Here is a 23,608-nt window from a genome sequence, read left to right on the forward strand (position 1 = left end):
ACCTGAGAGACCAGGATGGAGCTCCTGGCTCCCAGCTTCAGCCTGGCCTAGCCCTGGCTATTGAGGGAGGGGATTTGGATAGTAAGCCAGCAGATGAGAGCTCTTTCTGTGCCTCTCTCTGTTTCTCTGCCTCTTAAATAAATAATTCTTTTAAAAGGCAAATAAATAAATAAATAAAAGGTTTGTGACATAAAGAGCAACAACAAACAGCAAAGCATATTTCTAATAGAAACCCAGCCTATCCAATGTATTGTGTTGATTGATACTCACTGTATCTGCAGCTGTGAGATTGATACCCAGTCCTCCAGCTCGTGTACTTAACAGGAACACAAAGATATCATTCCTGCAGAAAAGAGAAGCACAGATTAAGAGAAAAATGGTGCATGGTATATATAGTGATCTCTGGATAAAGAACTAAGACAAAGAGTAGTTACTGAGAACCAACTAATGTTCCCTTGAAACACTGTTACAGGGGGCCAGTTTGAGTCCTGGCTGCTCCTCTTCTGGTCTAGCTCTGTGCTACAGCCTGGAAAAGCAGTGGAAGATGGCCCAAGAGCTTGGGCTCCTAGGAAGACACTCCTGGCTCCTGGCATCGGATCAGCCCAGCTCCAGCCATTGTGGCCATTTGGGGAATGAACCAGCAGATGGAAAACCTCTCTCTGTCTCTAACTCTCTCTGTAACTCTGCCTTTCAAATAAGTTAAAAAAAAAATTTAAAAAAACACTGTACGAAAGTGCCCTCTTGATAAGAACTATTGATAGAAGTCTGCCAATTTGCAGGTAAATTATTGCTGCTCTCTAATATCTGAATGATACGCAATACAATTATAAACATAGTAAAATAAGTATGTTTTTGTGAATTAGAGACCTCTCTCCAGATAGCAATTTTTTTTAAAAATTGTTTTATTTGTTTGAAAAGCAGAATTACAAAGAGAAAGAGAGACAGAGAGAGAGAGAGAAAAAAAATCTTCCATCTGCTAGTTCACTCCCCAAATGGCTGCAGTGGCTGGGGCTGGGCCAGGCTGAAGCCAGCAAGTAGACTGGAAGTAGAGCAGCTGGGACTCAAACCAGTGCCCATATAGGATGCTGGCACTGCAGACAGCAGATAACCCATTATGCCACAATGCCAGCCCCTATAGCAGTCATTTTTAACATGTCAAGCAATTCCTAATTCACACAGAGGGGCCAAATCAATCACTATTTTATGTTGCTACCCCTAAGAATCAAGACTCCCAGTAGTTTAGGAACTAATGGTTATTATCCCAAAGCACTTATTTTAAGATGAGGAAAGTGAGCCCCAGAAAAATGATGAGATGGGCTGGCATTGTGGTACAGCAGGTTAAGTTGCCCCTTACGATGTGAGTGTCCTGTATCTGATAGCTAGTTGTAGTCATAGCTACCATACTTCCAACCCTGCTCCCTGCTAATGTGCTTGGAAAAGCAGTGGAAGATAGCCCAAGTGCTTGGGCCCTTGCCAGTCACATGGGTGACCCTGATGGTGTTTCAGATTCCTGACTTTGGTCGGACACTGCACTGCCTACTGGGACCATTTTGAGAGTGAAATGGAAGATCTCTCTGTCTTTCACCTTTTCTCTGTTGCTTTGGCTGTCAAATAATTTTTTTTTTAAAGTGATGTGAGGTCAGGACTAAAACCCAGCCCATGACTAAACTGAATTTAGGAATAGTTCATGAAGATAGGCTAGGATTAAAAAGTGCTTAGGGACGAATGCCAACACAATCCTTGTACAGAATCTATTAGACACAATTTTCTCCACTTCTTCATTTTAAATCCCTGTAAAGAATCTTAGAAATACAAATAAACCTGTAAGTGCCACTGTCACTCATTCAGGCAGCAAATATTTACTGAATATCTCCTCTATTTTTGAAGGATTTATTTTCTTTATTTGAAAGGCAGAGAGAGAGAGAGAGACAGACAGACAGACAGAGAGATCTTCTATCTGCTGGTTCACTCCCCAAATGGATACAATAGTTGGGGCTAGGCCAGGCCAAAACCAGGAGCCTGGAATTTGATCCAGGTCTCCCAAGTGGGTGGGAGGACCTCAAGTACTTGGGCCATCTTCCACTGCTTTCCCAGGCACACTAGTAGAGAGCTGGGTCTGTGGAACAGCCAGGCATCAAACTGGTGCTCATACGATGTTGGCAATGCAGGCGGTGATTTAACTTGCTATGTCGCAGTGCTGGCCCCATCACTGAGTATCTCTCTAGGAACAAGGCCCATACCAGATCAGAAGGAGGAGGATTTTGAATAAAAGGCATCCACGTACACGCATAGAAACAGAATCTAAGTGTTACCACAGTTTTTGCTGCTCACTCGTTTTCTTGATGTTCAACAACTATAACTAGAAATTCAATCTTTTAAAAAAAAAAAGATTTATTTATTATGTATTTGAAAGGCAGAGTTATGGGGGGAGGGAGAGAAAGAGAGAGAGAGAAATCTTTCACCTGCTGGTTCACTCCCTAAATAGCTGCAACGGCCAGGGCTGTGCCACACTGAAGCCAGGAGCCAGAAACTTCTTCCAGGTCCCCAACATGGGTACAGGGGCCTAAGCACTTGGGCCATCTTCCACTGCTTTTCGTAGGCCATTCATAAGCAGGGAGCTGAATTGGAAGTAGAGCAGCTGGGATTTGAACCAGTGCCCATATGGGATGCCAGCACTGTAAGCAGTGGCTTCATCTGCTACACCATAGTGCCAGCCCCTAGAAATTCATTTAGATCAGTGTTATTCAATTTGAAGGTCACAGTTATCATTTGTTACACCTATGCTTGGTCATGCAATCAGTTTAGTGGATCTTGACTGCAAATAATAAATAACTAAAGAAAAATGGAAAAGGGGCTGGCATTATGGCACAGTGGGTAAAGCCGCAGCTCGCAGTGCCCATCCCACATGGGTGCTGGTTCATGTCCTAGATGCCCCGCTTCCAATTCAACTTCCGTGTTAATGGCCTGGGAAAAGCAGTGGAAGATGGCCCAAATGTTTGGGCTCCTGCACCGTGAAGAAGCTCCTGACTCCTGGCTTTGGCCTGGCCTAACCCTGGCCACTGCAGCTATTTGAGGGGTGAATTAGAGGATAGAGTTCCCTCTTTCTCTTTCTCTGTGTAACTCTGACTTTCAAATAAATAAATAAATCTTTAAAATAAGTAAATAAAGCTTAAAAAACAAGAAAAAAAGAACCAGAACAGATTAGCTGAATCAGAAGAGGAGCAACAGGGACCCAAACTGATGTTCTGATTTGGGATGCTAGTGTCACAGGCGGTGGCTTAACCCACTGTACTACAGTGTTGGCTCCCGGATTGGAAAATATTTTAATACATCATATGTCACAAGGATAAATACTATTTTGTGAAGCTTTAGACATCACAATGCAACATGATTTTAGTCTGTGGATTCCAGTAATAATAATAATAAAAACCAGAAACATGTCGTCATCAGGATGCTCTCATGCCTTCAGGCTGTTCTTTCTTGGTAAAGTCACTTGACTGCTAAAAGTCTGTTTCCTGGACTGTAAAATCAGGATGCTATGAATACAGCTCAAGTGACTAACTGATGATGTATAAACATCAAACATGAGTATCAGTAAAGGAACCATTTTGAAACGAACATCCTGATGAATCACGAAGCTCAGTAGGTCCTGGTGGAAACCAGCCAATTATCCGCATTCAATTAAACACAACTTTCCTAAAAAGAGGCATGGATAACTGCATTTCTAGAGGCCTCCTGTAAGTCATGATACCAAAATGTTCGTACGCACAAAGGTTCTAGTCTACCCCTGACTTTTATCAAGAAGCTTGATATTTCATAATTCTACTGAATTTACAAAATATCCTTTACAGGCTGGTGCCGCGGCTCAATAGGCTAATCCTCCACCTGCGGCGCCGGCACCCTGGGTTCTAGTCCCGGTCAGGGCGCCGGATTCTGTCCTGGTTGCCCCTCTTCCAGGCCAGCTCTCTGCTGTGGCCAGGGAGTGCAGTGGAGGATGGCCCAAGTGCTTGGGCCCTGCACCCCATGGGAGACCAGGATAAGCACCTGGCTCCTGTCTTCGGATCAGCGCGGTGCCATTGGAGGGTGAACCAACGGCAAAGGAAGACCTTTCTCTCTGTCTCTCTCTCTCACTGTCCACACTCTGTCAAAAAAAACCAAAGATATCCTTTACGATCAAGCCATACAGCAGAAAAAAAATGGAAAGGCAGCTGCTAGTTCAAAAATACATTTTCCCGCAGATATGGAATGACAGAAGCAAAAGTATAGTACCTCACAGGTCCACCAACTATGTAACCATGGTAAGAGTTTATATAAAAATTGAGCTTTCCAGGGGCATACTAGTCTTTAAGGAACAATAACTTCTTCCCACTTCAGTACTGAGAAGGTTACTCTTGATGCATACACCATCTTCCTCTCCTGCTTTGGTGGCTACAGAGGAGGGTGGTCAGAGGCTTATTTCTGATACTTGTATTAGAGCTGATGGAGGTCCCCAGTGGCCAGCACTTGTTGGGTGACTACTGAAGAAGCCCAGAGCATTCGGCACAGATAGGGATGGGAGAAGAAGGGAGTTGTGGAACAAAACAAAGGGTAGATGCAGAAAGAGGGATCATTTCTCCTAATGTGGACAGCTGGATAGTTAAGTCCCCAGATATAGTCATCGGTGACAAACAGCGAGTATATACAGATAAACAGAATAAAAGGAATATAGGTAAAAATAAATTAGTAGGAAAACCCAGAAACATGAGAGTAAAGTGCTTCTTTTGGATGTCAATTATGCAGTGAAAAGATGTCTTCTGATAAGGGACATATTATTTGGCCAAAATCATGGAAAATAAATGATTACAGACATCTTACTTGTTAGCAAAGAAATTAATTTCTCTTCTTTTTCTGGAATACACCACTTGATTTTTATAAACAAAAACATCCACATCAAACTGCTGAAGAGTTCCTTTCTACTTCATAAATCTAGTACATTAATCACATGCATTAATGTTTTTGGAGACTGACTAAACAGAAGACAAACATTCCAGAAGACAACAGGGTGGTTTGGGTGCCCTCTAGGGGGCTGAAAAGGAACCTCAACTCAGGGTCTCTGTTGGAATAGGCCTTAGAGATCAGTGGTCTATCTCAGTGGTAAGTGGGGGAAAGGGGTGGGGAGGGTTTGGTACACATGGGTGTGTACCTAAAGAGCAAAGACACACCCATGTCTCAGTCTTACTCTTTAATGAGACCACTGATGTTTCTTTGCACCAAAACACCTAGAACAGTTCTGGGCACGTACTGATTACAGCAAAAGGCATGCTGAATGAATCAAAAAGGCATCAGAGATCTAGAAGGCTCACAAATAAAGAAAAGCTCATGCTATAGTCACCTGTTCTCATGCTTTCCAGATGGTCATCCTACTGATCACACAGGACAGGATCTGTTCGATAAAGGTCAGAGGTAGGAGGAAGGGAAGCAAAGGCCAGGGTACCACAGAGCACAGAGCTTTGAACGGCTTCTAGGATCATGCACAGGTCACATGTTCTGACTGCTGTGCAGTCAGGACATCCTGGCCAAACAGTCTTTAGTCTCAGTCAGACTTTTTCCTGGAAGGATCCCTCATAAATAAATCTTGTATGAAGGGAATGTAAATGGCTTTTTATAGGAGTTCTTGTTTATTCTGGGTGACCTTTGAGCCAGGGGGCGTTCTAGCTGAAATTACAACTTTTTTCTTTTGATGTCTTTTCATTAATAATCAAATTATGTGGCAGAGCATCCTCTTCTGTTTCAAAAACACCTGTCTTTTGGGGTTACTGCAACCAATCAAACATGCAAGCTGAAGAGTTTTCTTCTAACCGGAAGGGTCAGTTTGACAAGCACAAGGTGCAAGTTCAGCTTCTATACATGAGAAGATTATTTCTTAACACACCCCCAACTAGCTTGTAATGCAGGTAGGGATCAGGAGATTTTACTTTCTTATCTCATTTTACCTAATATTAGATGTAGGGTGAAAACAACAATCAAATGCTGACTTCAGATAAACTTAATGCTAAATAATTCTCAATCGTAAGGTCTGGAGGCTTAGGTAAGACTTCCTAGTAAAATGCTATACACAAGAAGATTTTTACTAAGTAGACCTAGTACAACTTAATGGTAAAAATCCAATCCTTTAAGCTTTGAAAAACTATTGTGTGCTACTGGGACTGCTCAAATAATTCTCATAAAAAAGACTTTAGAGATAACAGATATATCCACTGAAAAGGTTACTTTTTTTTTTTTTAATAAAATTGAGTTTTAACTTTATAAAAAAAAAAAAAGAGATTTACTTATTTGAAGCGGATAGTTACACAGAGAGGAGAGACAGAGACATCTTCCATCTGCTGGCTGACTCCCGAAAGGGCCTCAAAGTCTGGGGCTGGGCCAGGCCAAAGCAAAGAGCCTAGTAATCTATCTGTGCCTCCTGTGTGAGTACAGGGGCTCAAGGCCCTGGGGGGTATCTTCCAGTGTTTTCCCAGGAGCATTAGCAGGGAGCTGGAGTAGAAGCAGAATAGCTGGGATGTGAACCAACACCCTTAAGGGATGTGGGCGTTATAAGCGGCTTAACCCACTGTGTCACAATGCTGGCCCCGTGCAAAGGTTACTAATAAAATACAATGAGCCCTGGATCTCATAGCCTATTTTCTGGAAGAACAGCTGTAGCTCTATAACTCAGAAGCCCAAATCACTAGATGTCAACAAACCACAGTTTGGGGTAGAGCAGAACTTTTCTACAAAACAATCTAACAATATGCATACACTCTTCAATAATTTCCATTGTTTGAATCTAAATGCCAAGAAAGTATTCATCCAATGTTTCCGAAGTAGAAAAGTGTTACATATACTCAGTATTGAATACTAGTCTTAAAAAAACAATCATTGCGAAGACTTGGTAATGTGTGAAAATGTTTCTATTATAAACTTAAGTGGAAAAAAAATCAAGACACAAAGTCCTATCTATAATATGACATCAATAGTGTAAATATGATCACAAAATATACATTAATGTCTAGAGGGATAATACCAAAATGCTACCAGTTAACTGTGGAGGGATTGTGTGTGTTTTTCATTTTCATCTTTAAATATTTTTCAAATTTTCCTCCACAGACATTTTATTAAAATATATAAAGACTCCAATCATTATGGAAAACAGAAAATTTTGCTGTTAATGAAATCAAGTGTACAAAATCAAATATGCCAGTGGATGAAAAATAGAAACAGTACTGGGTGAAATACTTTTGCCTTTATGGCATTTTCTTATTACATACAACACATGCTACCTCACATCAATGTGCCCAAAGTGATGATGTGAGTTTGCTTGACTGGACAAACTCAGGTCCCTGAGAGAAACATGACTACAGAGCTGTACATAAGATCTCATGTACAGGAACTCTCAGAGCATAATAAAATGTACATTTCACTAATTTCAGTCTCCAGAAAAGACAAATCACATGGTAAGGTTCTCCCCCTCCCCCGTTTTACCTTAACAATGTGGTGAAGTACTGACATGTTTATACAGGTTTTAAACAATCAGTTTTAGAACTTGCCAATAGTTTGTCAGTGGAGTCACCAGATCAGGTTATCCACATCAGCTCAAAATTAACAAAAGCTGAGACAGGTGTTAAGTAGATTGTTCCCTCTACTGCTAGCCAAACAGTCATCTGGAATTCTGGTGTATAGTTTTAACTTTGGAGTCACTGACCTAACTGGGTATTCATGGTAAACCAACACATCAGGATGTATACACCACCTGTGGCTCACTAATATAAGGGGTACCACAATGGCAAAAATTCTGAGGGCAATCTATGCTGAATTATAGATGTATTTTGTGGCCAAACTGTTTTCTGCCTGAATTAAGCCATGCTTAAAAACCAAAATGAAATAAACTAAAAACTGCAACTACAAATGGCCATATGATTTTCTTTCCTCGAATTCAACCGTTAAATATGAATAGGCCATCCCATTAACAGCCAGAAAGTCAAGTTTTGATTTACAGACATTAAGATCTACTTTATTCCTCAGTTCTCCCAGTCTAAGGAAGAACTTTAAGGGTGGAGCTCAAGAGCCTTATAGGTAGCGGTGCTTGGTTTTCTCTCCTTGGAGAGCACAGTAATCAGATCCCGCTTACTCTGAGAACGATCACTCAGGATAATTGTGGCCCTGTGAACCCACGGCATCAAACAGGTGGCACTGGAAATTTCATAGGCTCATTAGCAGGTGGGAGAGGTACTATACCGAGAGCTACCGGCTGACTATAAGGTAACTGCTGTAGTTTGTCATACTGCACTGCCCTGTAACACACTAGAAAGAACAGGAAAAAGGAAGGCATTTTTCCTAAACTTATACAAAATGAAATCCACAAACAACCTAAAACCTGAGTCAATAGCAGAGATGGCTACAGTTAACATTTAGAACAAGACTCTGTGGACTTTCACCTACATATGTGTTATCCACTGAGGAGATCTTGGTTAATAGTCAGAAATGGTTTCTCTTGTTGTCCAAAAAATAGGCACTGATGTGGTCAGAAAGTATATTTTAAACACAAAAATTACCAAGTATTTTTAGTCATTCATTCATTCTGATACATATGTAGATCTGAATTACTATCAGTAGACTTAGCAACCTCTTAAAATGGTAGAACTAGAACATGACTGATTAACAATCTGAGATGTATTTGCTTTAAAAAAAAAATCACCATTTCAAGGATTAGAGGAAAATCAAATAACAATGTTTATAAGTCTCATTCACATTACCTGTTCTGAAAGTCAGCAACCATGTCTCGCCTCTCTGAGATCTTGGATGAACCATCAAGCCTCATGTAGGTATGCTTTCTGTAAACCATATATTCCTGCCAATCAGGGTAAAAAGACGTTAAGTCTGACATAAATGACTGTATTCTAATTCTCAGAAGTATTCACCCACCTTCCACACACTGGGGGCAAGGCACTACATCCAGAATGGGGAGAAAGCAGCATGATCAGTCCAGGAACTTCATGTGTGAGAACACTAAGGGGAACCACCCTCAATTTCAGCTTGGAACCTAATTTTATTCCTGCAGATTTCAGTAAATTTTACGAAAAAAAAATTTTTTTTTCAACAAAAAACACCAATTACCAACCAGATATTTTTCACAGTTATGAAAACACCCAGTTTTCTGTCAGTGAGTAACATTCACCCTAAAGACTCCCCACCCCCTAACAAATCGCTACAGGCCAAGTCCTGAGCGTTCTTCTCCTTTCAGAGCAGGCCTTACTGCTGACAGGGACCTACGTACCAGAGTGAAAAAGAAGACAAGGTGACTTTCAATGGCAGACAGTACTCCTTACAGCAAATCTAAGAGGAATTAGAGTTTTAAGAATGGAGAAGACACTTCAAGAGCTGCAAGGCAGAGAGAAGTACCTCTCCATCCTTAGAAGCTGCAATTCCTCTTAACAGATGATGTCCAAATAAACACCAATTTCCTCTTTTGTTGTCCGATTACAGTACAAAAAGCTCACTTGTAGAGATTATAAAATGATTCTTCTAATAGGAAACACCACCAACAGTCACAGTAGACCTCCTCCCTCTATGCTCTCACTTTCTACAGTTGTTACTGTGGGCAACTGCAGTACAGAAATATTAAATGGAAAATTACAGAAATAAGTAATCCATAATTTTACAATAAATATTATAATATTTTGTTATTCAAATCAATCTCTGCAGCAAGGATAGTTTCTTCAACAAATGGTTCCAGGAAAACTGGACTTCCACATGCAGAAGTATGAAGCAAGACCCCTACCTTACACAAAAATCCACTCAACATGGATTAAAGACCTAAATCTATGATCTGATATCATCAAATTATTAGGGAAACCCTGCAAGACATTGGCATAGGCAAAGAGTTCTTGGAAAAGACCTCAGAGGCACAGGCAGTCAAAGCCAAAATTAACAAATTGGATTACTTCAAATCGAAAAGTTCACTGCAAAAGAAAATACTCAGCAAAGTGAAGAGGCAACCGATAGGAATGGGAGAAAATATTTGCTAAATATGCAAGTGATAAAAGGATTAATAACCAAAATATATAAGGAGATCAAGAAATTCAACAACAACAAAACAAACAACCCAGTTAAAAAATGGACAAAGGACTTAAACAGGCATTTTTCAAAAGAGGAAACCCAAATGGCCAACAGACACATGAAAAAATGCCCAGGATCACTAGCTGTCAGGGAAATACAAATCAAAACCACAAAGAGGTCTCACCTCATCCCCTATTTAGACTGGCTTTTACACAGAAATCAACAAACAACAAATGCTGGCAAGGATGTGGGGAAAAAGGTACCCTAACCCACTGTTGGTGAGAATGTAAACTGGTACAGCCACTGGAAGACAGCATGGAGACACCTCAGAAATCTGATGACCCAGCCATCCCACTCCTGGGAATTTACCCAAGGCAAATAAAATCAGCATATGAAAGAGTTATTTGTACCCTCATGTTTATTGCAGCTCAATTCACAATAGCTAAGATATGGAATCAAACCAAATGTCTGTCAATTTAAGACTGGATAAAGAAATTATGGGATATGTACACCATGAAATACTACACAGTGACAAAAAAAAAACAAAAAACAAAAAACAATGAAATCCTGTCATTTGCAACAAAATGGATGAAACTGGAAAATCTCATACTTAGTGAAATAAGCCAGGCCCAAAAAGACAAATACCAAATGTTCACCTGATCTGTGATATCTAATAGATATCACACTCTGAGATGCAATCACTTGAACAGCCCTTGTCTCAACTGCTGAGGAACAGGTTTTTTTTCACACTATTTGTTGAACTCTTTACTTAGTATAGAGTTAATTGTATGTGTATAAAGTTAACTGAAAATATATCTTAGTAAAAAGTAAGAATGGGAACAGGAGAGGGAGGAGGAAGGGGGTTGGGGAGTGGGAGTATGAGAGGCAGAGGAGGTACAGTGGGAAGAAGCACTATGATTCTAAAATTGTACTTAAAAATGAATGAAGTTTGTATTCTTTAAATAAAAGGTTTCTGGGAATAAAAAAAATTTTTACGACGCACAAAGTGGTAAATTTTATTTAAAAGGTGAAGAAAACACACACACACTCATGTGGACACGGTTCAGGAACAGAGTAAGCCAGGAAGGGAAAAGGATGGGGATGGGAACTACAGAGATGGTGCCATGGGACCCTGTCTCATGGGGGGGGGGGGGGGGGCACTGTGCAAGAGTGAGCAAGCAAGCATTTTGTTATTTATTTTTTAAAATAAGATTTTATTTATTTGAGAGCTAGAGTTACAGACAGAGAGAGATGGAGGACAGAGGGAAAGGACTTCCATCCACTGATTCACTCCTCAAATGGCCAAAGTGGCCAGAGCTGAGCCAATCTGAAGTCAGGGGCCAGGAGCTTCTTCCATGTCTCCCATGCGGGTGCAGGGGCCCAAGCACTTGGGCCATCTTCCTCTGCTTTCCCAGGCCACAAGCAGAGAGACTGACTGGAAGAGGAGCAGCTGTGACATGAAGAGGCACTCATACAGGAAGCCAGAGTCGCAAGGCGGAAGTTTAGAGTCTACTACACCACAGTGCCAGCCCCAAGCATTTTATTATTGTTAATCTCTTACTGTTTGATTTACACACTAAACTTTATCATATGCAGTTATGTATAGGAAAAAAAACATACTGTTGTATTTTCCATGGTGTCAGGCAACCACTTCCTGTGGATAAAGGAAAACTACTGTATTTTGTATACAACCATTTCTGTATTGAAGAAGACTCATCATTTCTGCATTCGGGGAATGTTTATGTTAGTTTTCTGTGATCTAATGTTCTTTTATTGTAATAATCTCATATGTAGGGCTCGTGTCTCCATATGTGGTAGGTTATTCTTTAAGCAAATGAGTGCCAAGAACATGTCAGAGGTCTCTGCCTAGGGTACTGGTGAGACCAAGCTTGTCACTTGAGTATAAAAGCTCACTGAGGCACAAATCTTCATTGTGGTTTGTTTGTTTTTGTTGTTGTTTTACTATTCTATTTATCTCAGTGTGCTTCCTTAGAAGATTTGGTAATATACCATCAAAGTGAGCTTCAAGTTCACTCTTACTGGTATAGCTCTGTAGAAGAGTGGGGTATGTTAGATGAGAAGGAATTTAGAAAAAAAGCTCAAAAACGGTAGCACGGTGACCATTTCTAATCCAACCAGGGAATATCACAATGCCGAACAACAAAAGGACTATGCCAACACAACTAACAGAGAGAAATCTATCTCTGATTTAGACTGCAATAAAATTTTAAGTTTCCTGAATATGAACTCTTTTCCCCTTTAAAAACCAGAACTTTGGGGCCAGATGCTCCACTTCTCATCCAGCTCTCTGCTGATGGCCAGGGAAAGTGTTAGAGGATGGCCCAGGTGCTTGGGCCCCTGCACCCACCCTGTGGGAGATCCGGAAGGAAATCCTGGCTCCTGGCTTCAGATTGGCCCAGCTCTGGCTGTTGCAGCCATTTGGGGAGTGAACCAGAGAACTGAGTATCTCTTTCTCTGTAACTCTGCCTCTCAGATAAATAAATCTTAAAACAAACAAACAAACAAACAATACTTTTAACCTTGGAGAGCACTGATAAATAGATCTTTTTTTTTTTTTTTTTTAAGATTTTATTTATTTATTTGAGAGGTAGAGTTACAGACAGTGAGAGGAAGAGACAGAGACAAAGATCTTCCCTCTGTTGGTTCACACCCAAATGGCCACAATGGCCAGAGCTGCACCAATCCGAAGCCAGGAGCCAAGAGCCTCCTCCCGGTCTCCCACGCAGGTGCTGGGGCCCAAGCACTTGGGCCATCCTCCACCACCTTCCCAGGCCATGGCAGAGAGCTAGATCGGAAGTGGAGCAACCGGGACATGAACTGGCACCCCTATGGGATGCCGATGCCGCAGGTGGAGGATTAACCTACTGCGCCACAGCACAGGCCCCGATAAATATATCTTCTTATAAAACTTTTTGGTTACATACTCATTTAATAAGACCAGTATAACACCAGGGATATGAACCCTAGACAAAACCAACCCTCATTACAAACAGCCTGTTAACAGAAACAACAGAAATAGATCTTTCCCTTCTGCTGCTTCAAGCCTTAACTCTCCTACCAGGGGAAGGGTGGGATTTCAGAAGGTTTAAGATGAGTTTAGAGCCCACTGCAGTAAGCAGCTTCAAAGTAACAAGTAAATATACATGAAAAAACCACTTTAAGGGGCTGGCATTATGGCGCAGTGGGTTAAAGCCCTGGCCTGAAGTGCCAGCATCCCATATGGTGCCGGTTCTAGTCCTGGCTGCTCCTCTTCCGATCCAGCTCTCTGCTATGGCCTGGGATAGCAGTAGAAGATGGCCCAGGTCCTTGGGCCCCTGCACCCATGTGGGAGACCTGGAAGAAGCTCCTGGCTTCAGATCGGCGCAGCTCTAGCTGTTGCAGCCACCTGGAGAGTGAACCAGTGCATGGAAGACCTCTCTCTTTGTAACTCTTTCAAATAAATAATTTTTTTTTAAAGAAAAAAACACTTTAAAAAAAGCTAACTAGAGGATCATCTATATCCTCACAGTATAGGGAAACATGTAAAAGAGTAGGCTAAAAATGCAACATAAATTTTATTCACACATTCTATTCCCAAGCTATTGTAGATCTCTAAAATACCAAGCTACTTACAAAAAGACACAGAATAGAAGTATAATCAAGGCATATTTGGAAAGAGAGCCTTTGACTTTTAATTTCAAGAGCTGTGAATACGTCCATCCTTCATTGTTTCCACATGGTCCTTAAAAAAATCTAAAATTTCAATGACACTGTGAAAGACACAGGTTCTAACAACTGATGATCTGGTTAGTACTCATAAGCACTTTCTCAAAAATGTGTTTTATAAATCTGAGGAAAAAAAGGGGGGGAAGTGTGTCAGCATTGTGGCACAGCAGGTTAACCCACTGCCTGGGATGCCAGCATCCCATATGAGTGCTGGTTCAAGTCCAAGATGTTCTACTTCTGATCGAACACCCTTCTAATTAGCCTGGGAAAAGCAGTGGAAGACGGCCCAAGTACTTGGGCACCCGCCGCATACTTGGGAGACCTGGGTGGAGTTCTGGGCTACTGGCTTTGACCATGCCCAGCCCCACCCGTTGTGGCCATTTTGGGGAGTGAACCAGTGGATGGAAGATTTCTGTCTCCCCCCTCTCTGTAATCCCACATTTCAAATAATAAATAAATAAATCTCAATTAAAAAATCTAAAACTAAAACAACTCAAAAGTACCAAATATCTCTACTCACCAATTTCAACACCAAAACATTTTCTGAGGTCCACCTTAAAAGTCTTGCTTTCTATGTTCTTTTTGAAATCAGGAGCTGATTGGTTAATAAGAAACTACATTCACTATGGGCTGGCGCCTTGGCTCACTTGGCTAATCCTCCGCCTGTGGCGCTGGCACCCCAGGTTCTAGTCCCGGTCAGGGCGCTGGATTCTGTCCCGGTTGCTCCTCTTCCAGTCCAGCTCTTTGCTGTGGCCTGGGAAGGCAGAGGAGGATGGCCCAAGTGCTTGGGCCCTGCACCCACATGGGAGACCAGGAGGAAGCACCTGGCTCCTGGTTCCTGATCGGCGCAGCACACCGGCCGTAGTGGCCATTTGGGGGATGAACCAATGGAAGGAAGACCTTTCTCTCTGTCTCTCTCTGTTTAACTCTGCCTGTCAAAAAAAAAAAAAAAAAAAAAAAAAAAAAAAAAAAAAAAAAAGAAGAAGAAGAAGAGAAGAGAAAAGAAAGAAACTACATTCACTGAATTCTCCAGCTAGATAATTTTATTTACTTATTTATTAATACCTGAGAGGCAGAGAGAGAAAGAAATATCTCCCATCCATTGGTTGAATCCCCAAATGCCCACAACAGCTAGACCAGGTTGAAATCAAGATGCCAAAGCCCAGAAGTTAATTCAGGTTTCCCATGTGGGTGACATGGGCTCAACTACTTGAACCATCACCTTCTGCTTCCAGGTATGCGTTAGTAGGAAGCTGGAAGCAAGACTCACAAGAAAGACACACAAATATAGGATGTGGGCATCCCAAGTGGGATGCTAGGGCAAACACCTACTCCTACAGCTATTCTCATTCATCCCTCAACTCTTTAAGGTTTACCCTGAACTCTGAGGAGCACTGCTAGAGGATGAGTTTGACATTAGCATGGCTTGCAGAAAATGTGCCATGCTTAGCATTTCTGTGCATTAAAGAGGGGACATAAAAGACCAACCATTATTACTGTGTAGAAACCAAGAGTATCACTCACTCAAATATATTTTTTGGTATTTAGGAAAGGCTCAGAAAATGATCCATTAGCATGATTAATTTTCCTGGAGCCTCATAAAACAAGTAGCATTCCTTCTGTTTCATTTAAACTAGCAAAAAAGAGAACAGAATCCAAATGTGGACGTGCCTGTCCTAGAGATGATCTTTGATTAAACAAACATAAACACAAGTACACTCAAGTAGACTCTTGTGCATCAATCACTACAAACCAAAATAAGTTCTAATTCTGCATGAAATAATACAACAAAAATTATGGCTTTTAACATTTAGGAAGTTTTGAGACCTATACAGTTCCAGAGACAGTATTTTATCTTAAAAATTACTGAAGAAGCCAAAGGGATATGGAGAACACATTAAATCAACTTAAATGTCTATCAACAAATGACGGATAAAGAAAATGTGGTATATACACATATATACACACACAATGGAATATTACTCAGCTTTAAAATTTAAAAAGGTTAACTCTGCCATTTGTGACAACACGTTTGAACCTTGAAGACATCAGGTGTTAAGTGAGGGGCCAGTGCTGTGGCACAGCAGGTAAAGCTGTGATCTGCAGTGCCGGTATCCAATATAGGCACTGGTTCAAGTCCTGGCTTCTTCACTTCCTATCCAGGTCTCTGCTACAGTCTGGGAAAGTAATAGAAGATGGCCCAAGTCCTTGGGCCCTTGCATCCTTGTGGGAGAACAGGAAGATCCTGGCTCCTGGATCCTTTTGGATCGTCGCAGCTCTGGCCATTGCAGCCAATTGGGGAGTGAACCAGTGGATGGAAAACTTCTTTCTCTCTCTCTCTGCCTCTCCTTCTCTCTCTGTGTGTAACTCTTTCAAATAAATAAATAAATCTTTAGAAAAGATGTTAAGTGAAATAGCCAGATCAAGATAAACAAATACTGCATGACCTCATTTAGATACACAGCCTAAAAAGTCAAACTCATAAGAAAAGAGAGTAGGGGAATGGGGATATATTGGTCTAAGAATACAAAGGTTCAGTTATGTGGGATAAAAAAGTTCTAGATATCTAATATCCAGCACGGTGACTACAGTTAATAATATTATACTGTACACTTGAAATGAGTGGATTTTAAGTGTTTTCATCATAGACACAAAAAATTATAGTAACGTCAGGTCATAGGTACATTAACTAACTTGACAAAATATGCATGTCTCAAAACATTTTGTCTGTGTGAAGCACATACATTTCTATTTATCAACTATATCTCAATAAAGCTGGAGAGGGAATAAAAAGCTTCAAAGATGATCCCAATGGATACCCTCTATCAGCAGCTGAGAGCAACCACTACAGACAGAAGGCACAACCCACACCTAGTCAATTAGAATATAATTTGAAGTCAGTGCCGCGGCTCACTAGGCTAATCCTCTGCCTTGTGGCGCCGGCACACTGGGTTCTAGTCCTGGTCAGGGCGCCGGATTCTGTCCCGGTTGCCCCTCTTCCAGGCCAGCTCTCCGCTGTGGCCAGGGAGTGCAGTGGAGGATGGCCCAAGTACTTGGGCCCTGCACCCCATGGGAGACCAGGAGAAGTACCTGGCTCCTGCCTTCAGATCAGCGCGGTGTGCCGGCCGCAGCGCGCCGGCTGCGGCGGCCACTGGAGAGTGAACCAACGGCAAAGGAAGACCTTTCTCTCTGTCTCTCTCTCTCACTGTCCACTCTGCCTGTCAATTAAAAAAAAAATACATTTGAATAACGTGTGATGTCTAAGCATTTAGTCAAAGAAACTGTTAGTAAGAATTGACTTTTTTGTTTTTAAGCTTTATTTATTTTATTTGAAAGTCAGAGTTACACAGAGAAGGAGAGGCAGAGAGAGAGACAGAGAGGGAGGGAGGGACCGACCTTCCACCTGCTGGTTCACTCCCCAGTTGGCTGCAATGGCCAGAGCTGCACTGATCTGAAGTCAGGAGCCAGGAGCCTCTTCTAGGTCTTCCCTGCAGGTGGGGGGCCCACAGACTTGAGCAATCTTCGACTGTTCTCCCAGGCCATAGCAGGGAGCTGGATCAGAAGGAGAGCAGCTGGGACTTGAACCCGCCCTTATAGGATGCTGGCACTGCAGGCAGCGGCTTTACCCAGTATGCCACAACCTTGGGTCCAATAATTGACTTTTTTTAAAAAAGATTTATTTATTTATTTGAAAGTCAGAGTTACACAGAGAGAAGGAGAGGCAGAGAGAGAGAGGTCAGTCTTCCATCCACTGGTTCCTCCCCAGTTGGCCGCAATGGCCGGAGCTGCGCCAATCCGAAGCGTCAAACCGGTGCCCACAGGGATGCTGGCACTGCAGGCGGTGGCCCCACCCACTATGCCACAGTGCTGGCCCCCAAAAATCGACTTTTAAGCACTAAAGAAACAGTAGTACATATAATACTTTTAAAGCACTGAATACCTTTTTTCCCATTACTTTTTAATTTTTTATTTATTTATCTAAAAAGCAGAAAGAAAAACAGATCTTCCATCAGATTGTTTATTCCCAAATGCCAGCAAGAGCTCTGATTAGACCAGACTTTAGCAAGGAGCCTGGAACTCACCATGGGTCTCCCAAGTAGTAGACCTATCACCTGCTGCCTCCCAGGGTGTGCATTAGTCTTTTTTAATGTATAAGCAATTGTAGTATCTTTTGGCTCCAACATCCTAGATATATGTTATACACATGCCTAAGGAACGTTAGCAGTTGTGAAATTCAGGCTTTGAATTTGCTTTTTCCTAGTTTAGAATACCCCACAGAGAAATGCAGCTACCGTTAGAGAAGGTTCCCACAACATCATGCTGCCTTGTTCGCAAAGTCCACCCACTACTAAGTCCATACCCAAAACAGCTGCTGGACTGCAGATACACAGGCAGTGACCCTGTGAGTAGAGCTTACAATACTCACGATGACAGAACTCATTCTCATACTCCACTTTACTTATTTTAGTAATATTTAATGAGCAAAGAAAGGAGGACTAAAATTTAGGGTTGTATCATTTAAAACCACTTACAATTACCTATACTTACTAAAGTTACCTTTTTTTTTTTTTTTTTTATTTTTTGACAGGCAGAGTGGATAGTGAGAGAGAGAGACAGAGAGAAAGGTCTTCCTTTTTTGCCATTGGTTCACCCTCCAATGGCCACCGCGGCCGGCACACCGCGCTGATCCGATGGCAGGAGCCAGGTACTTCTCCTGGTCTCCCATGGGGTGCAGGCCCAAGTACTTGGGCCATCCTCCACTGCACTCCCTGGCCACAGCAGAGAGCTGGCCTGGAAGAGGGGCAACCGGGACAGAATCCGGTGCCCCGACCGGGACTAGAACCCAGTGTGCCGGCGCCGCAAGGCGGAGGATTAGCCTAGTGAGCCGCAGCACTGGCCAAGTTACCTATTTTTTTGATGGTTCATTCACTCCCTAGGAACCTCCCTTTACTATGAATCAACTTTAAGCACTGTAACATGCTGATACAGCCTTGCAAAAGAAAGATCCTTACTCCCCTTATGAAATCCTTAGCTTACTGCTTTGTCTAGAGTTCCTAGCAGCAGAAAATTACCAATTCATCTGTACTTGCCGTGACTTCAGAACAGGGCAAGCCCACTTTACATAAAACGAGTCCTATGGCAGGAAAGTCAATCATATTATTTTGGCTGTTGGCATTATATGGTTTGAACACAACATGAGAGATATAGACAGTCCTTTTATTTTTGAATTACTGCTGTTAGGATCTTTAATGTAGTCAAGATTTCCATTAGCTTTATCAACTCTCCTGTAGTGACTTACAGTCACTTATAAGTATTTAGAAATAGATGACCTACACAAAATACAGACCAGAAAGTTTGTCCTACTGGCAACATTCAAGGGGCCAAAAGCTGTATAATATCCAAGACTTAGTGATTATATTGACCTCACATATCACCTGTTATATCTCTTGCTAAATACAAGAAATTGCCAGATTATTATTAAAGAGCACTTGCTACAGAATTCAGAAAAACCTACTGCAGAATTCAGTAAGTTAATCTTGGCTTCCAAACAGGCTAAAACCCTTCCCTGCCGCTACCTGCATTCCTTCTGCACTGATGTGGTCCCTGTTCCCTTATTCTTAGACAGGGATGATCATAGTCTACTTATGAAATTGCTACTCACTCATTGCTGCTCCCCAAAGTAGCAGGACTGAAAAACAAAGTCTCACATCTAAGAACCCAAGGAACAACTAGCCTTTTGAACTTTCTCTTATACTTACTCTGGTGGTCTATGATTATATGTTCTCATTTCACCCTCCAGTTTCTATATCCATGACTTCCTCTTTCTCTATGAAAGAGAGAATCTCAACATGGAAGTAATTCAAGAAACAAAACCTGCCCTGCACAGTAAGATAGCGCTATCTTTCATCACTAAACCTAGCATTTGTCATCCTTTTTGCATATTAAAATCAACCCAAGAGTTTTTAAATATCCTGATGTCCAGGACTCATTCCAAACTTACTAAATAAGACCATCCAGGGATGGAATCTAACATCAACTTTTTTTAAAGATAGGTTTATTGGGGCCGGTGCTGTGGCATAATGGTTAAAGTTGCTGCCTGCAGTGCTGGCATCCCATATGGGCGCCAGTTCATGTCCCAGCTGCTCCACTTCCAATCTAGCTCTCTGCTATGACCTGGAAATCAGCAGAAGATGGCCGAAGTGCTTGGGCCCCTGTACCCATGTGGGAGACCCAGAGGAAGCTCCTGGCTCCTGGCTTCAGATTGGCGCAGCTCTGGTCATTGCAGCCATCTAGGGGGTGAACCAGTAGGTAGAAGACCTCTCTCTCTCTCTCTCTGCCTCTGCCTCTGCCTCTCTATAAGAACTACGCCTTTCAAATAAATAAGTAAATCCTTTTTTTAAAAAAAGAGAGATGTTTATTTGAAAGGCAGAGCGCCAGGTGGGGGGTGGGAGCTTGAGGGTGAGGATCTTTCATCTTTTGGTTCATTGCCCAGATGACTAAATGACTTCAACAGCCAGGGCTGAGCAAAGGCTGGACCAGGCCAAAGCCAGGGAACTCTGCAACTCAATCTAGGTCTCCCACATGGGTGGCAGAGGCCCAAGTACTTGAGGCATTCTCTGCTGCTTTCCCAAACACAGTAGCAGGGAGCTAGATCAGAAGGGAAGCAGCTGGGACTCAAATCAATGCTCCAATATGGAATACAGAATCTCAGGCTGAGGCTCCATCTGCTGTGCCCAATGTCAACCACCCATTGGTAGTTTTTAAGCCTTCCCAGGTGATTCTAATATGTAGACAAATTGAGAAAGACTACATTAACTCAGGTTGAATAGCTGCTCTCTGGTTTTTTTTTTTTTTTTTTTTTTTTTTTTTTTTTTTTTTAAATTTTTGATAGGCAGAGTGGACAGTGAGAGAGAGAGACAGAGAGGGAAAGGTCTTCCTTTGCCGTTGGTTCACCCTCCAATGGCCGCCGCTGCAGCCGGCGCACCGCGCTGATCCAATGGCAGGAGCCAGGAGCCAGGTGCTTTTCCTGGTCTCCCATGGGGTGCAGGGCCCAAGCACCTGGGCCATCCTCCACTGCACTCCCTGGCCATAGCAGAGAGCTGGCCTGGAAGAGGGGCAACCGGGACAGAATCCGGTGCCCCGACCGGGACTAGAACCCGGTGTGCCGGCGCCGCAAGGTGGAGGATTAGCCTATTGAGCCACGGCGCCGGCTCTGCTCTCTGGTTTTTAACACAGAAAAATAATCCCAGATTATGTTTTCCATACACAATTTAGTGGACATTTCAAGATTCATAGTAAAAGAAGGGCAAAGGGGTGTTCCATCTTCCAGGAGCTGCCTCTGCTCCCTTTACACAAAGAGGATTTTTGGGGAGGATTCCCATTAAGCAGGACTGACTTTTGATAAAAGCCAAGGTGTTCTAGATCCCCAAGGATCCTTCTCCTACCTCCAGCAGGTCTATCATCCTGGTCATCTGGGAGTAGATAAGGACCCTATGTCCTTGAGACTTCAGCCGAGTCAGGAGGACATCAAGGGCATACAGCTTTCCACTGTCAGTGATGAGGCTCTCCTTGCCTAGGGGGAAGAAAAGGGGTGGGGTGGAGGAAACTGTTTTTAATTGAAGCAACACAATCACTCACTGCAAAGCTGTATGCAGCCAAAATTACAACTATGACGCCTGTCATCACAGGAGCAGGAAAGTGCCCAGAGGAAGAATGCAAATTCTTGTGAAATTCTAACTCCAGGAGCGCTCCAGGAAGATGTATCCCTAAAGGAAGAGGTATGGATTCCCTCCAACAGGGCCTAATCAGGCATCTGTTGCTAGGGCGCATGAAAGCTTCCCTGCCCCACAGGCCTACTTGAAGGACACCAGGTCCATGCAGTCACCTCAGTGAGGACTCCATCAAATCTGCTGTCAATAACCTGAAAAATCTTTTGGGCATTTTTTTGGTGGGGGAGGGTTCATTCTATCTCTAGTTTTATCTGTTTCTGCTATTCTGGGTTAAGTGTGTCCTAAGAGTATGAAAATGTATAGAAACAAAGGCTGTGCCTGTCTAAGTTGAAACACATAAATATCAAGAAATGGAAATAAATGACCCACTCTCGACCTTTTTTCTCTCTAAATTTTAAATCAGAACTCTCTCCTGGATGATTTCAAATAGGTTGTTTGGTAAAAATCATTAGCCAAAGTTGTAATTCAAGACAGGCACTAGGGCTTGTTCACGTCTGCATAAAGAATGACTTTAGGGTTCTGTGAAATGAAGTTGTATTACTCACTAACTTAGGCTTTCTCCTTCCTCTTCCCATAAGAAAAGCATTTCAGCCGGAGATCTTTAAAGAACACTTAACTGACAAATTTTCATCTTATCCATTCAGTATCATTCAATTCCCATCCTATTTCAGGAAGGAGAGTTTCCTGTTTGCAGACTGGTCCATAAACAGGCCCTGAACAATTGCTGCCATTAGAGGAGAGAGATGAGGCTGAAGGGGTCAGAACAGTCTGTGTGGAGGGGGCTGTGGAACCCAGGGAAGGAGAGAGAAAGTATAAAGATACTACACAGATAACTACCAGCTGAAAGAAAGAGAAAACTGTTAGGAAAACACACCGTCAATGCTTGGTTTCTGGGTCAGAACCCACAGGTTTTCCTCAGAACTGCAAAGGCTGACTGTTGAGAGCAATCCAAGAGTTCTCAGTCGTCATTTCTCTGTTCTCGCCACTATTTGCCAAGTGCACAATTATTGTATAAACCCAACGAGAACGGATGTGCTGACAGCACCATAACAAATCATCAGTCGCTGTTTTGCTACCAAGCCCCAGGTCCTGGATGTTTACTCGTCTGCACTGCAGCCTGCCCTCTCCCACCTTCGGAACACTGCCAGGCCCCAGAGCTCCCTCCACCACCCCTCCCCGATGCTGCGGCACACACCTTTGTTCAGTGTCTTTGTTTGGTCCTGTTTAGATTATTGAAATGCTCCTCTTTTTGTTGGTCTCCTCACCAACACAATCACATGACTGCAGCTGGGACACAAATGACTGCTAAGCGCTCTCCCTGGCACCAGACAAGGAGGACTGTATAAACTCCAAGTCTGAGCAGGCAGCCAGGCTTTCATAACAACTTTCAGGTTTTCTTATCACAATTACCCTTCCCCTGTAATTGCACTGCCTGGGGTCTACAGATTTCAATAGCTTCTAAACTTTCCCCACAGAACCACCAATCAGCTTCAGACGTTGTATTTCTTTGTATCCTCATGAAAAGCACAGGGAAGTGAAAAAAGTCACCTATATATTACTCAGCCAACAAGAGAGCATGTGCAAGCTAAACTCATCAGGTTTCGGCAGCCTGCTTATCGGTTCTCTCCAGCCAGATGCCTTCCCCCTCAGCACATTTATTAAAGCCTATACAAATCTGTCTTCTGCTGGAATTTTGAGAAGTTCTGATTTATTTCAAAACCATGATTCAACAGTAGTCACACATTTCTACTTCCCACAACTATTTCACTTTACTAACCAGAATAAACTGAGGCTAGGATTAGGAAGACACGCATACATTAAGCTCTAATGTGCCTACAGGAAGCAAGAGGTGGTACCAGTTGTCAGCATGCCATTGCATAGGTGGAGGAGATGGAAGTGGATGCACTGGCTTACTACAGACTATCTGGAGGAAAAAGTTGGAAGAAGAAACACACTTCAGCTATGAACAATATTTCTCTGGTGAGCATGCTAGACAGAGGAAATCAACTTCTAGTATTTGCCCATGGTAAAAAAACATGTATAAAAAAACAGGTTTGTTTGTACACACTGGTGTCTTC

General features: G+C 42.4%; 1 protein-coding gene across 3 annotated transcripts in view; it reads right to left on the bottom strand.

The window, feature by feature from the left end:
- The window catches only part of INO80 (INO80 complex ATPase subunit), a 148,407-nt gene that overhangs the window by 22,892 nt on the left and 101,907 nt on the right, over positions 1–23,608 (bottom strand). For all 3 annotated transcript variants that reach the window (XM_017348137.3, XM_002717971.5, XM_070054006.1), the window contains exons 27-29: positions 21,246–21,373; positions 8,772–8,866; positions 271–343 (exon numbers count right to left, since the gene is read on the bottom strand). In XM_017348137.3, the coding sequence (XP_017203626.2) occupies positions 271–343; positions 8,772–8,866; positions 21,246–21,373 (296 nt within the window). The remainder of the gene's footprint in view (positions 1–270; positions 344–8,771; positions 8,867–21,245; positions 21,374–23,608) is intronic.

This window comes from Oryctolagus cuniculus, chromosome 12, assembly GCF_964237555.1.
Source record: "Oryctolagus cuniculus chromosome 12, mOryCun1.1, whole genome shotgun sequence".
Classification (NCBI taxonomy): domain Eukaryota; kingdom Metazoa; phylum Chordata; class Mammalia; order Lagomorpha; family Leporidae; genus Oryctolagus; species Oryctolagus cuniculus.